At 51.4% G+C, this 13607-nt stretch overlaps 1 protein-coding gene across 10 annotated transcripts in view; it reads left to right on the top strand.

The window, feature by feature from the left end:
* Window positions 1-6078: 6078 nt before the first annotated feature.
* ST3GAL3 (ST3 beta-galactoside alpha-2,3-sialyltransferase 3) overlaps window positions 6079-13607 on the top strand; it is a 147161-nt gene continuing 139632 nt past the window's right edge. For 3 of the 10 annotated variants that reach the window (XM_085231249.1, XM_085231252.1, XM_085231253.1), the window contains exon 1: window positions 6930-7065. In XM_085231249.1, coding sequence (XP_085087375.1) covers window positions 6951-7065 — 115 coding nt within the window. In that variant the 5' untranslated portion in view covers window positions 6930-6950. Of the gene's footprint in view, window positions 6768-6920; window positions 7066-13607 lie in introns of those variants that run through there. The other 7 variants (XR_014885112.1, XM_085231254.1, XM_085231243.1 and 4 more) reach the window with 4 other exon arrangements.

Raw genomic sequence — 13607 nt, forward strand, 5'->3', positions numbered from 1 at the left:
AACAAACAAAAAAAAAAAACAGTCATTAAAAAAGAAAGAAGTTGGGGAGGGAGGTGAGGAGGAACAAAGTGCCTGCCATTTTGTTGGCTGCAGGATGAGGGCTCTTTGGGCGGGGTGCTGGCTGCAGAGTGCGTGCAGAGGAGCTGCCAGTAATGTGGGAGATGGGGAGAGGTCCATGGGGAGCTGCCCTGCTGCTGGGGATGCAGGACTGCTGCTGGAGGATGAGCACCAGAGCTGTGAATGCCTGCAGTGGAGGCCTGGCTCTGAACTGGGGATGCAGCTCTTGCTTGTCTGGCCCAGTGGAGCCCAAGACAGGATGAAGGAAGCAGTCATGCTGGCAGCCAGAGAGAAGTCTGTGGTGAGTCCTCACTGGCTGCCTTGCTTCCAGCTGGGTAGATGTTTCCAAACGCTGTCTAACAGTCGGTGTCTGTGAAGAATGGCCAGGGGCCTCTATGTTCTCCTTTCTGCCTTTGTCCTTGGCATATGTGCTGATAACGCAGAGCGTCTCCTTGGTGAGCCAGGTCTGCTGTGCTCTCTCACAGCAGGGGAGATCCCAACATGGGGGTCTGTGCTCTGCGGAGACTTGGCAAGGGGAAAGGGACAGCAAAGCAGGCATTGGCTCTTTTCCCTCCCCAGGCAGGGAGCTGAGGGACTGCCAAGGGCAGCGCAGCAGTGAGAAGAAAGGCAGCGTTCATGGGGCTGTATGGCTGTGAGCTTCCGGGCTGTGAGCCAGGCACGTCGGCACCTGATGGGCCAGCTCAAGGAAACTCTGCCCCATCCCCTTCTCCAGCTGAGCCCAAGGCTATTCTAGACGGGCTGTTCCTGCAGGTAGCAGGGTCTCTCCTACCCTAATGCCCTGCTTTTTCAGACCCAGCCTTTTACAGTGTAGGGCAACCTTCTCCAGGAACCCACCACCTGTGCTGCCGGCCCGCAGTGTCCCCCAGCTGCTACTGGTGTGCAGGACAGCCTCAGGGCTCGGCTCTCTCCGCTGCAGCTGTGCAGCTCTGCCAACGAGCACTCTGGCTCTGTGCTGAGGCTGCACAGATGGTTCTCAGCAAGAGATGCAGGTCTGAGGCAATCCCTCAGGCTTGGGCTGTCCTTGCCTCCCACAGCAGATCCCCACCCCTTCCCCAAGCAGGCCAGAATGCCTGGCTGCTTTGACCTGGAGCTGACGGACAGAAGAGCCCTTGTGCAGCACTTCTGGGGAGGTGCCTGGTACCCTCCCCACTGAACATGTCTGGCAGCAGCCTGTCCTGTGCTTCAGCAGTGCTTCAGGCTCGCCCTTCTCCAAGCACAACCTGCCCTGAGCCCTAGGAGAAACAGGTGAGATGGCCCAGGCCCTGCTCCCTGGGGGTGGGAATGTGGGAACGTCCTTCTGGGAGATGCTGCTCTCAGGCTCCGTAGCCATGGCCTGGGGTTGTCTGCCTGTGGGCCCCAAAAACTGCTCTGGGGCACGGGGGTCTGAGATGTGGCTGGGGTGCAGCACAGTTTTGGGGGCCTTGGTAGCTGGTGACTTGGAATTGTAGTGTTTTCGACATTCAGGGGACGTTGGGCTGCTATGAGATCGGTGTGGCTTGGTGGTGGGCTGGGAGCCTCTCTCCCACCCCTGAGCACTGGCACCACAAAACCCAGCCCAGCCCTCCCTAGAGCCTGTGACAAGGCAAGCATCTGAAGAGAGAGAGCTGCTCTGTAGAGGGGCTGTGCAGCCCTCCCTCCCTGCTCCCTCCCAGGCACATGGGAAAGATGGTCCGGGCACTCTGCCCACCTCCCCTGCGCCAGGCAAGGGCAGCAACGCTGCATGCAGTCGGGATGCTTTATGCCACGCCTCAGTCCCTTCTGCAATGGCAGCACAGAGTGCCCATACCCTGTGCTCAGGCATGTGGTGCAGTGCTGGCACTGTCCCAGGCACAGAACAGCCCTTCCGTCAGCATAGCAAAGGCTGCTGTACAGCTGCCACCAGCCCACTCACTCCCAGGATATTTTTAGGGCTGCCCATGCTGATGAGCTCTGCATCCGGACCATGGGGTGCCTTTCCCAGCCCTCCACAGGGTGCAGCTTCGGGGGGAGCAGCGTGGGTGTTGGGCGAGGATGCTTGGGGGCCGTGGCTGTGCTGCCTGCCACAGCACTGCCTGCTTGGCCCTGAGCCTGCTGGCAACAGCCGCTGTGCAGGGGCTGGCTGGAGCCCATGGGGAGCACACGTAGCTGGGAGACAGGAGGGAAACCTAGCAGGCATGTAAATATTCATTTATTTACATTTTGCATGTGTACTGTATATATCATATATATGTGAAAGACACAGGGTTTGAATGCAGTTTCTAAGGCAGAGCTGCCCTTAGGCAAGCATTAAGTAATCAATACGTAACTAAGTGGGCTGTGAATACAGTAGTGAATGTGTGCTGAGGTCTTGTTTCTCCTTCTGGACTCTGACAATTTTACTGCTTTTAAGAGATCATATTTGTGAACCCCCTCCAGACTGCACCAGCTCTTGCAGTGCAGAGGGGTTTCCCAGCTTGTAGAGAAGGATGGAGACAGCAGATCAGGAATAAGATAGGCAATCCCAGGTACATGCACAGATGGGGAGAAGAGCTTATTCAGAGCAGCCCTGAAGAGAAGGACTTGGATGTCCTGGTGGGTGAAAAGCTTTTTAGTTGGTGAGGCTCTGGCACAGATTGCTGAGACAAGCTTTGGATGCCCCACCCCTGGAGGTGTTCAAGGCTGTTAGATGGTGCCATGGACAGCCTTATCTAGCACCTGATTTAGTGGCCGCAACCCTGCCTATGGCAGATGGATTGGATCTAGATGGTCTTTGAGATCCCTTCCAACAGAAACCACTCTATGATTAATCCTATGATTCAGTTTGTCAGGTGTCAGAGGAGTGGCTGGAGATAAGATGGCCTTCAGGTAGCAGAGTAAAGAGAAGAGATCACTGCCACATGGCTCCATCATCACCTTGAGCCTTCTGCAGACGCACAAGAAGACTTCCTTATAACAGTGCAGCTAATTTCAGAAGTACTGAAACCGCAGGATGGGAAACACAGCGTCCTTGGGCCAATGAGCTGATGTCCAATGTAACAGCAGCAGGCAGATCAAGCTGTGTCATGCCAGGTTCTAGCAACATGTGTGCAAGGAGGTTGGGCAGGCTGTCCTTGGCTGAGCTGCTCCTTGCAGCTGCAGGGACGACAGAGGAGGAGCATTTCCACACAGCACACGGAGCCCCACAGTCTTTGCCTACCATGCTAAAACCTGCATAGGTTCTCCCTCCAAGCCAAGGGGAGGTGAGGACAGCAGCTGCTCCAGCAGTGGTACCAGGTCGGGAAGGTAAGGGGGTGGTGGGAACAGGCTGTGGCATGGGGATGGGTAGAAGATGCTGCTTAGTTGCCTTATTTCCAGGCCTTAAGTACCTGTTTCAAGGTGGTGGTGCTCCTTAAGCTTTTTGTGCCTGTTCTGAAGGTAAGGAAACCTGAATCCACAAATCCTTGGCTCATCTCTCACCTAGCCACGGTGCTGCAATGCAAACCTAAGCTGTAGCCACATGTGGGAGAGCTCACTTTCTTTCTGGCTTTCTTCCTTCAATTTTTCTCTCCCTCCATCCTCTGCTTTCCAGCAGATCCTCCATCCTGCAGCACGGTCCATCCTTGCCATTCCCCGGCACCTTCCTTTGCAGCCAGGGCAGTGAGCGTGCTGTGGTTGTTAGCATTCCATCAGCATTTGGGTCAGCCACAAACGCAAGCCTTCACCTTGTCATCTCTATAATTGATTTTAAAAACTATTAAATGGCACCCAACCAAGCAACAGTCGCTGGGGGTCTACCTCTGTTCCCAGCCGTTGATGTCTCCCCATTAAATCTTGGCATGCAGACAGACCTCTAAGCATAGTCGTTAATGCACGTAGTTAATCTAAACTGAGCCTTATTAATTCTTTATAATACATATTTTTAATTAAAATCCTACATCATTGTTGACTGTTATAGAAAAGCCCAAGTGTGCTGCAGGGATGCTCCAGTTCCTATGGGCCAGACCTTTCCTTTTGCCCAAGGAGAAGTTTCACTCGCAGAGCCTGTGTTGTATCAGCTGTGTTTCTCCCTTCCCAGGGTACAATACATTGTGTCTCTGCACATTGCTTCAGCTCTTCAGAATACCCTGGCCTCCCCATAGCCAAGTATTTTTCAAAAATTAACATGTCTTTCAATGAGAGCCAGAACACTGCTATTCTTAGAATTCTAGAAGGGCAGAAATGCAAAGTGCTGTCTCCAGACTGAGCATGCTGCTCACCAAAGGGCAGAGTCCACACTTAAGAATAATGCACAACGACTGTGTGAGGTGAAACAAGTTTGGCCAGAGAGCCAAAGACAAAATATGAGTGAGTTACAGCCCACAATTTGTTCCCCCAGTCTGTGCATCAGCAGAGGTAATCCCTCTCTGGCTATTAGTGGGAATAGATTTTTGCCACGGTATTTAATGAATAACAATATATTGTATTAAGTGGTATCTAGTCTGATGTGATGACATGAAATTTTGGGGGGAAGGATTGCGTGGACACTGGGTGACATCCTGCCCAATGGCAGTGCCTCAGAGGAGCTGGTGGGGTTGGTGCAAGGTGGCTGCAGAGTGTAGGGCATCCACAGGTCAGCTTCCTGCTGCTGTGGCCACATCTGTGTCTTCTCTCCGAGTCCCTCCTCACTCGTGAGGGTGGTGCTGTGGGACACGTGGGTGGACGCAGGCTCCATGACAGGGCTTAGTGACTCAATCACAAGTGGGTTTTTGTGGATCAAGATGTGCCACAGTTTTTGCCCTTTCCTTTGGTCAGTTTTGTTGGAAAAGCTCCAGAGCATTCCAGAAAGCAGTGTGGAAATATGATAGAATTGAATCGGGCTTAATTATTCCCCTGCTGTCCATCGCCTAGCAACGTCCAGCTTGACATCTCCCTGCGAATGAAATGTGTAAGCTAAGTGGGAACACGCTCAGACTAAAGCCCTACTACTCAAACCAGATCACTCCACTGATCATTGCTGTAATTCATCTCACGGCTCTTAGGAGGCAGCAGCCGGGTACCCGATTTCCATAAACATACAGCACTCTCCTCCCTGGCTTTTTCCTGGCAGGGAAGCTGTCTGACGTCGTGCTGGGCTCCTTCCAGCGTGCTGACACCTGATAGTATGGCGTAGGGTTTCCAAGTGACAAACCTGGGCACTGTAGCAAGCCCCAGCCTTGTCACTATCTGCCTTCGTGCAACAGGTCTCTGCTTATCTGGCTCCTTATCGACACCGGGTCAGCTGCTGTGCTCACTGAGCATACAAGCAGTGAACTCACAGTGCTTAGGTGAGATCTGAACATGTACAGAGTAGATATAGAGTGGAGAACTTGCTCTACACAGCTGGAAGGCTGCCGAGGTGAGGAAAGGGGCAAGCAAGATACAAGTGCTCATGCCGCCCGAGCCTGCTGGGGTGGAGGCAGCTGCCTCGGCTGGGTGAGCACAACTGGTGTCTGAGCATCCCGGGGAGCCATGGGCTGGTGTGTGAGGCAAGGGGCTGAGCTGCGGCACGGGCTGCTTGGATGCAGATCTGCCCCCTCTCCACCCCTTTGGGACTATTGGTGCCAACGATACCTGTATGTTGCCATGAATGTGTTCAGCTTCTGCATCGTGCAGTGAGCATCTGAAGATCCCGGCAGGATTCCTAGTGGAGGACGTAGGTGGATCAGTGAGCCCAGCTACAAGGATGCAGCACCTGCAATAAGCTGGCATGGCTTCATTTGTGCTGAACACAAAGCTGTCTCAGCTGTGCCTCAGGGGCCGTGTGAGCACCCCGACTCCTCTTGGGCTGTGTATGTGCTCCGCTCCTCACCCCGTGGGGAGGGGCTCAGGCAGGGCTCAGCCTGTGCTGCCACGATGTTCGCCTGGCACCTGGGCTCGCAATGCCACCACCCTGACAGCAGTCCTACCCACAATGCCTTAAATTCACGCGGCTCTTGACATTTCCCATGTCAGCAGTGAATCACACAGGGTGGAAACGGGAAATCGTTGGGTTTGTTTGCCGACTTGAAAATACATTTGTCATCGTGTTATCTTACTGGGGCCTCCAGCAAGGCCGAGGGCGGCAGCGAGCCGGGCAGCGCAGCGCCGTGCTCACGGGGCAGGCGGGGGCTGCAATGGTGTGGAAGCGACGCTGACCGCGCAGCGCGAGTCACGCTTTGCTGCACGCCCAGCGCCGCGAGGCTGCGCGATGCGGACCCGGGGGTCTGAGGATTTTCTGGAATTGGAGAACGGCAGCGCGGTGCACGGCTGCTAAACGGGACTGCGGAGCAGGGTGGGCTGCAGCGCGGCGCCGTTTTAACGCGGCGGGTCGGGCCGCGAAGGAAGATGCGGCGCGGCGCCCGGAGCGCCGATTGGCGGAGCGCCGCACGGAGACTGGCTTCGCACGGAGGAGCGAGCGAGGTCCGCGCACGCGCGCCACCGCCCTGCCGCAGCGCCTCTCCGGCGGCGACCCCCTGCCGCCCGCCCACCGTCGGCTCGTGGGCGCCTCCCGCGATTGGCTGCGGGCGCGGCCCCCCGCGCCTCCCCATTGGCCGGCGGCGTCCGCTATGCGGGCGAGTTGGCGGTGCGGGGGCCCGCCCCGGCGCTCCATTGGCGGCCGCGGTGCCCCTCAGCTCCGCGGTGGCGGCGGCCGGTCCCGCTGCGCCGCGCCCGGCATGGCGGCTCCCGCAGCCCCGAGCCCGGGGGTCGCGGCCGGCGGCCGAACGCCCAGGGCCGGCGGCGGCGGCGGCGGCCGGGTGAGGAGGGACGGCGGGAGTCCGGGGTGGGCGGGGGTTGGGGGAGGAGGAGGCCTCGCGTGGGCCCGATTCGGAGACCCCAGGCAGGGCGCGGTGGACCGGGAGACGGTGTCAGCGAGCGTGCCCCCCCCTCACCCTGTCCTCCCTCCGCAGGTCGCGTAGCAGAGCGGCTCCGATGCGAAGATGGGACTGCTGGTGTTCATGCGCAACCTGCTGCTCGCCCTCTGCCTCTTCCTGGTGCTGGGCTTTCTGTACTACTCCGCCTGGAAGCTGCACCTCCTCCGCTGGGAGGACTCCAGTAAGTAAAGCGCCGTGCCGCCGCGCTGCCCCTCGCCCAGCCGGTGCCGCTGTCCCGGCGTCGGAGGGACGCGCCGAAGCCCGAGCAAACGCGGAGCTGTCGGTGTGCTTAAAGGTTTGAGTTCGTCGTCGCCTGATGCTCCTTACGGCTTTGCTTTTGTAACCGGGTACAGGAGCAGATTCACACTCTGTGTGTCTGGTATTACATCCGTCAGTTCTTGGGACAGCCTATTTTACTTTCTGATTTGTAATTCCCAAAATAAAGAGTTTACGTGCTGAGGCTTTTGTTCCCCGACTCTGTGCAGTTTTGCCACTCACTCTGCACAGCCAATGTCAAAGCCAAGGTTTTTCTTCTGGTGGATTTTGATTCCCTTCTCTGACCCGACACGCTGGCTATCTCGCCATTTCGCTTTGTCCTTCAGAAATCCTGATCTTCCGTTTATCGGCCGTGCTATTCTCTGCCAGCTATCTGTCATCTAAAAAGATGTCTCTCATCCTTTTGAAGTCCAAAGAAACATTTGACCTCACCGACTACAGTGTGAGGATTGTACTGTGCAGCAGTGCCATGGGAGGCTTTGGTTGCAATGTGATATACGTTGGGCCGAGCTTTGATTGCTCAGCTACTGCTTTTATTATTGCTTGTGTTGATTGCTTTCTTGTTTGCACGTGAGACCGCTGACTGAAAATGGCAAAAGCAGGGAACAGCTCCCTCTTCTCTTGCCCTGCCCCACAGCCACACTGGCCTTCCTTCATTATGTTTCAGACTCCTCACTGCCCACCATTCCTCCCCGGATGAGAGCTGAGAAACACACAGAAGTGTTGTTTGGGTATCTGACAAAGCCATCGGTCAAATTCCATCTTTGCTGTGGTGTGTTGGTGTGTGTGCTGTTGGAGATTCCTACTGTTAAACTTGATCCTGTTTTCCCATCTCTGCACACCCCTTATCTTTTATTGTGTGCTGCAGGAAGTTTAGTATGGTGACAGGTGATGGCTCAGAGATTCTGTCTGCACTGATGTGGTGACTTTAATGTGAGAACTGCTGCAGTGACTTGTGCTAGAATGGGTATAAGAAGACAATTTATAGGTGGAGACAGAAGTCTTTCTGGATGAAAGTTGTTTGTTTTTTTTCAGGTGTGTGCTGCAGAGTGAGGTTCATTGCTTTGCTGCTAGTCTATAAACCATATCTAGAAAGTCCTTCCCGAATGGAAATAAGAATAGAAAATAGTTAAAAGAATGGTTCTACTGACTTACAGTGCCTGCTGTCCTTTGCTTCTCTCATAGCGTCAGAAATCGTGTTGAGACTTCCCAAAAACAAACAGTCAAAGATGAAAACCAAACAGAACCCAAGGCAAAGAAACAACAGAAACATGCACCGAAAAGCCCTTCAGGCCACAGCCTCAGAATGAACTTTGTTAAACGTGGAGGAGGAGCTGTGTGCTTACATGCTGTGTGCCAGGCTGCCATGGTGCGGTCTGAATTCCTTCAGGTTCCGCCTGTTTGGATGTGTGGCTGCAGCTGTGTGTGTGACTTGTTGTTATAAGCCAAGTCACTTTCCTGGGGCTTTGGTGGTAATTTTGCCTCGTCATACAGTGTTGTAAATCTGTAGGCAAAGGTGGATTGCTAGAAACAGAACGCTTCTACCAGAAGGGGTGAGGAGGGGTTGTACCTCCTTAGAGCAGCGTGTGCTGAGTGCTCTGGCAGCTTGTAGGTGATCTGTTAGGGGTACATCTGCTTTTTTCTACTTTTCTGTTTTAAATGTGTTCTTCAGTTGATCCTGGAAGTGCAGTACTTGCATTAAGCATCTTCAACAGGTACAAAGCAGCGATGTTGGTCTGAGAAGTTTGCTTACCTGATCTTCATAGCTGTCACAATTAGTATGTGCTGCTGCACCACAATTCCTTTTCTTCTAGAAACTTATCTGGATTGTGTCTTAGATATTTGCTGAAGCTCCTTGAAATTTTTGTGTTAACAGCAGCCAAATGTAAGAAGGGAATGTTTCTGTAGACTGCTTTTCAAAGCAGCCTTCTCTCGGTCTGTAGAGCTTTGTGTGTATCAAAAACACTTCATTTATCCTGTAATTATGCACGTGAGGAACACAGGCAGACTTAAAATCCTGTGTTGGGAACCTTGATGTGAAGGGTTAATACTAAGCTCCTGTAAATAAGCATTTGGGAGTTAACAAATGACAGAACTGAGGTTGCTCTTTTAGCCATGATGAGGCCTCCTTGAGCTGATGGAATGTGATATCATATATACAGTTGCAGTTTTATTTCCTTTTTTCTAAGGGGACCTTGCCTAATCAGCACACAGGACAGGTGCTGCTTGATAGCTGCTGTGCTTTAATTTCCCAGTAATTCAAGCTGTGACCTTGTGCATTTCTTCATGACTGATACAACAGTGATGCCCTAAAGGGTAAAACTAAGTTAGCAGTGCTAATTTTCAGATGTTGAATAATCTCAGAGTATTGATTTTATGTCATTAAATTCTTTTTTTTTTTTTTTTTCTCATGACCAGTGTCTTTACTGAGTGTAACAGTGACTCCCTAGCTGCAGTGATCACATTCACCTTCTCTCTGCCCCATTCTTTGTGCTGGTGGAAGTACAAAACTAAGCTGATCCTTATAGCTGATGCCTCGGAATCTCTTCAGAGCCTGGTTTTAATGAACTTGACACCTGCATTTAATATCAAATGGGAATTGCATTTGTCGTAGAGTACAGAGAGAACCGATCCATCTGCTGCTTTGCTGTTTGTCTGGTTTGTCCCTGTAATGTTTTAGAAAACACTTGTATGGAGCTGTAATGCACGAGTTTGAATGGTAACTGTAAGAGAGGTAGTCACGTTAAGGCTTTGTTTGTATATTTAGCTGCTGGAGTAAAGGAATAGTTTAAGTGTGGTGGTTGCTGCTGCCTGACACCTCCATGAAGGGAGGCTGTGCTTCTGACTGGATGGAAGGATGCCCGTCGGTGTTTCTTGTACCTCCTCCGCTGAACTGCAGATCTGTCCTGTTTGAGTGCTGCCTCGCTGGCTTTTGAGAGATTGCTCTCCTTGTGGTGTGACATTACGCTGTGCTGAAGCACAAAGAGGAGTAGAAAATAATTAATTCCCTAAGGCTTATCTTTCCTGTAACAGGAATAGATTGAATTCAGCTAATGTGAGCTAATTAAGGTTGAACTAAGTTCAGCTGCATCTGCCATTGAAGATGAACTTCCCGTGACTGCTGTTGCTCTTTCTCCTTGCAGGAAGGGTCACGCTGGGCTGTTCCTCCCCAAGCCTTTCTTTTGCTGTGTTTGTTACCTTTTCCTTTCTGCAGCTTTGCTCTGGTGGCAGTGATAAAAGAGAAACGCTTTCCTTGCTTGTTCTTCCCAGGCAGGCAATAATGACAAAAGCCACTGCCTCTGATTAAAGGTGTTGAGTTGCGTGGAAGTGTGCTAACACATGGGATTGATGATGTGTTGTGGACACAAGGAAAGAAGTTTGATACTGGGGTCAGCTGTCCTGTGAGTTTCAGAAGGACCTTGCAGCAGCAGGTAACCGTGGCTCTGTTCGTTGTGTGTGATGCTAGGGGATTCCTAGCCAATAACAGGAGTGATAAGAGCAGGATTTGGAGGTCTGAGACGCACCACAGCCACTTCCCTTCCTCTCTCTTGTCCTTCTTACTGTCTGGGGATGTGTGGCTCTGAGGAGGAAGGAGGGTGACAGCAGTGCGACGGAGCAGAATGCTGTGCATGGGAAATGCCCCAGCACCCCTTGTCGATAGGGTGGGAGATGGATTCTTTCTGCCAGTGCCTTGGGATTTGCTTCATCTGCTTGCAGGAGTGCATTTGTACCCGTAACTGTGAAGGACAGAGTAGACTTGCGTTAATGTTTAATACTGGTATTTGTTAGTTAACCCCCTGTATGTAGAGATTTTGCAACTTAAAAATGGAAATGTTCAAAGAAGTGAGTCCTTTAAAAATGTCCTGCCTGTGGAAATCTTGGACTCATTCCCCCGAGGCAGCATTTATTATTTATTTTTTTGGCCTCTCGAAATACTGAAATATTCTTGGGGCAGGGAGCACGATGCAGATTTTCTCTTCTCTGTTGTATTTGTATTTACATTAGCTTTGAATTAATTAGCTTTGAAGAATACACACCCTACTTTAGGTACTGCAGTCAAAACTGAAGTTGGTACAGTTTGTAACTGTAGATTGGGAGCTTGGATGTGGCTTTTGAAACATCCCCAGGTATTTTCTGTCACTTTCTGTGTAACAAAACCAAGTCGCTTCTCTGTCATCTGTTGCTCGGTGTTGTTTCCAACTCTAATTTTGGAAAGGCAACTGAAGACGTAAAGCTCCGGGAAGAGGTTTTCTGAAGGTATTTCAGGACCCTTATCTTTTTTTTTTTTTTTTTAACGTCTGTTTCTATGGGAACTGAGGAGACGTAAACAGACAAAACTGACTCACTTCTGGTTGCAGGTTTTTCTTCTGCTTGCATTTCCATGGAGACCAGGCTCAGCAAGTAAGGTTAAATTAATAAAAAGCAATCAAACCTGTATATATGATTTTTTTCTCCTTTAAAATGAAATGGTATTTTTGTCAATTCTTGTGCTAGGAGCTGAAACGTGTGAAAGAAATTGATCATTTTAGGAGGGTTTGGAACGCGCATGCTCTTTCTCATCTCACTGTACATGTGATGGTATGCAGTGTGGGCACAACTGTTGTAGCTTGAGTTACAGGCGTTGCTGCCTGTTCTGTGTAAGGGAGCTGGTCCTGCATGCTCTGACATCTGACCTCTTTCCTTTCTGTTCTTCACAGACAAATGAAAAGGCGTTCAGCTGTCTCCACAGAGACAAACTCGTGCCTTTTGGGGTGTGCGATAGCTTCGTGCTCAGACCTTTGGCTGTGGGATTACTGCGCTGCTCACCTCTGCCAGAAGAGGGAAATGCAGAGTGCTCCTACCAAAATAGCATTTCAGGGCCAACTCAGCTTGGCGTTGAGAGCATAAATCTCTGATGAGAGTGGCTGGAGCTAAGCTGGCTGGATTTATGGTTAGGTGCAAGAGAGAGCATGTCCTTTTCTAGCATAGAATTACAGAGCACTGGCCTCCATATTGTGAGGGGTGACAGACTGATGGTGATCTGATTTCAGTTGTTCTGTATCTATGGCCTTAGCTGTAGGGGTGTGTTTGCTTCTTTACAGTAGATCTTGTTGCTGCTCTGTTGGCTGATAAACCTGATAGTTGTTAACCTTGTGGGCATTAGGTTTGTGGCATTTTATTTATTTATTTTTTTTAAGCTTTTAGACAGTATTTTGCAACTGCGTGAGCTTTTTGCAACAACTGCTTTAAGGCCTGTTTCATTTGCTCAGCTCCTCTGTAGTCTGTGCTGGTGCTGTGCTTCACCAGAACTGGTAATGAGTGGTTGGAAAGCTCTCATAAATAAGTCCAGCTACAGATTTAAGGAACTTCTTTGCTGCTTTTCAGATGCTTTAGGGATTTGTGTATCATGATAACTTTTTGGAATAAGAATTTAAAATAGGAAGTAATATTATCCTGGCAGCAGTGAATATTAGAAACAAAAGTGTAAAAATAGATGTTGGGACAAGCTGCCAGTAGAATACTTTAACTTTTCTAAGAACTCTCCTATTGGACTGAAATGTGTTCAGCCTGAAATTGGAAACCTCTGAGTGCTGCTCTGCTGGCTGGTCCTCTTATCTGGGCAGAACACTGGAAAATAGATTTAATACCTGGAAATTGCTATCAGTGTTCAGGTTACTCTGTCCTCCCTGGTAAGTTGCCAGAACAGGGAGCACAGCCGAGCTTGAATTCCCAGAGCTCAGGAAGCGCAGCTGTGGTGGTGTCTCTGTGTGACTGCAGGTGAGTGCTCCCACTGCCCCCTGGTGAAACACCCAGCAGTGCCCAACCACTCTGTCCTGGGCACCTTGCTGTGTCTCTAATATCGCTAGGCAGAACTGCTGGGGCAGCTCCTGAGGCTCCAGGATCGTAGGGGAAGGGCAGCACAGCACCACGAGCCCCCACAGGCTGAGCTGTGGCATCGCTGTGCCCGTACGCAGGGCTTGTAAGGGGCTGCGCTTGGTGTCAGCCAGGAGCTGAAGTTGCACCCTTACAATTCTCCAGAGGTCAAAGTCAGCAAGTGCCCATATTCTGTGAGGCACAATGCAGTGAAAGCACTTCACCTCTCAGCAAATGCTCTGCAGCTGGGTGCTTTCAGAGGTGAAAGGACTCATTCATCCCAGCTGCCTTCCAGCCCCTTGGTGCCGGGTTCAGCTGGAACAGTACCTCCCTGTGAAGGCCACGTCAGCCGAGCTGCTCCTCCTTCCCTCCATCTCCTCCCTGCTTATCCCAGTGACATGCAGATTGCTGCCGTGGCTGTTGAGCCCTAAGGTATTGCTGGTCTCACTGGGAGCTCCACTCAGTGCTCGTTTGGTAGACTAGATCTCTGTCCCCTGTAATAGGGGTGGGCTGGCACTGAGCTTCCTTCATGCTCATCTGAATTCTGCTTCGTGCCCCATCTGCTGATGTTATTGGTGCAATAGCTTCCCGCAC

The sequence above is a fragment of the Meleagris gallopavo genome, chromosome 10 (assembly GCF_905368555.1).
Source record: "Meleagris gallopavo chromosome 10, MGAL_WU_HG_1.1, whole genome shotgun sequence".
NCBI classification, from domain to species: domain Eukaryota; kingdom Metazoa; phylum Chordata; class Aves; order Galliformes; family Phasianidae; genus Meleagris; species Meleagris gallopavo.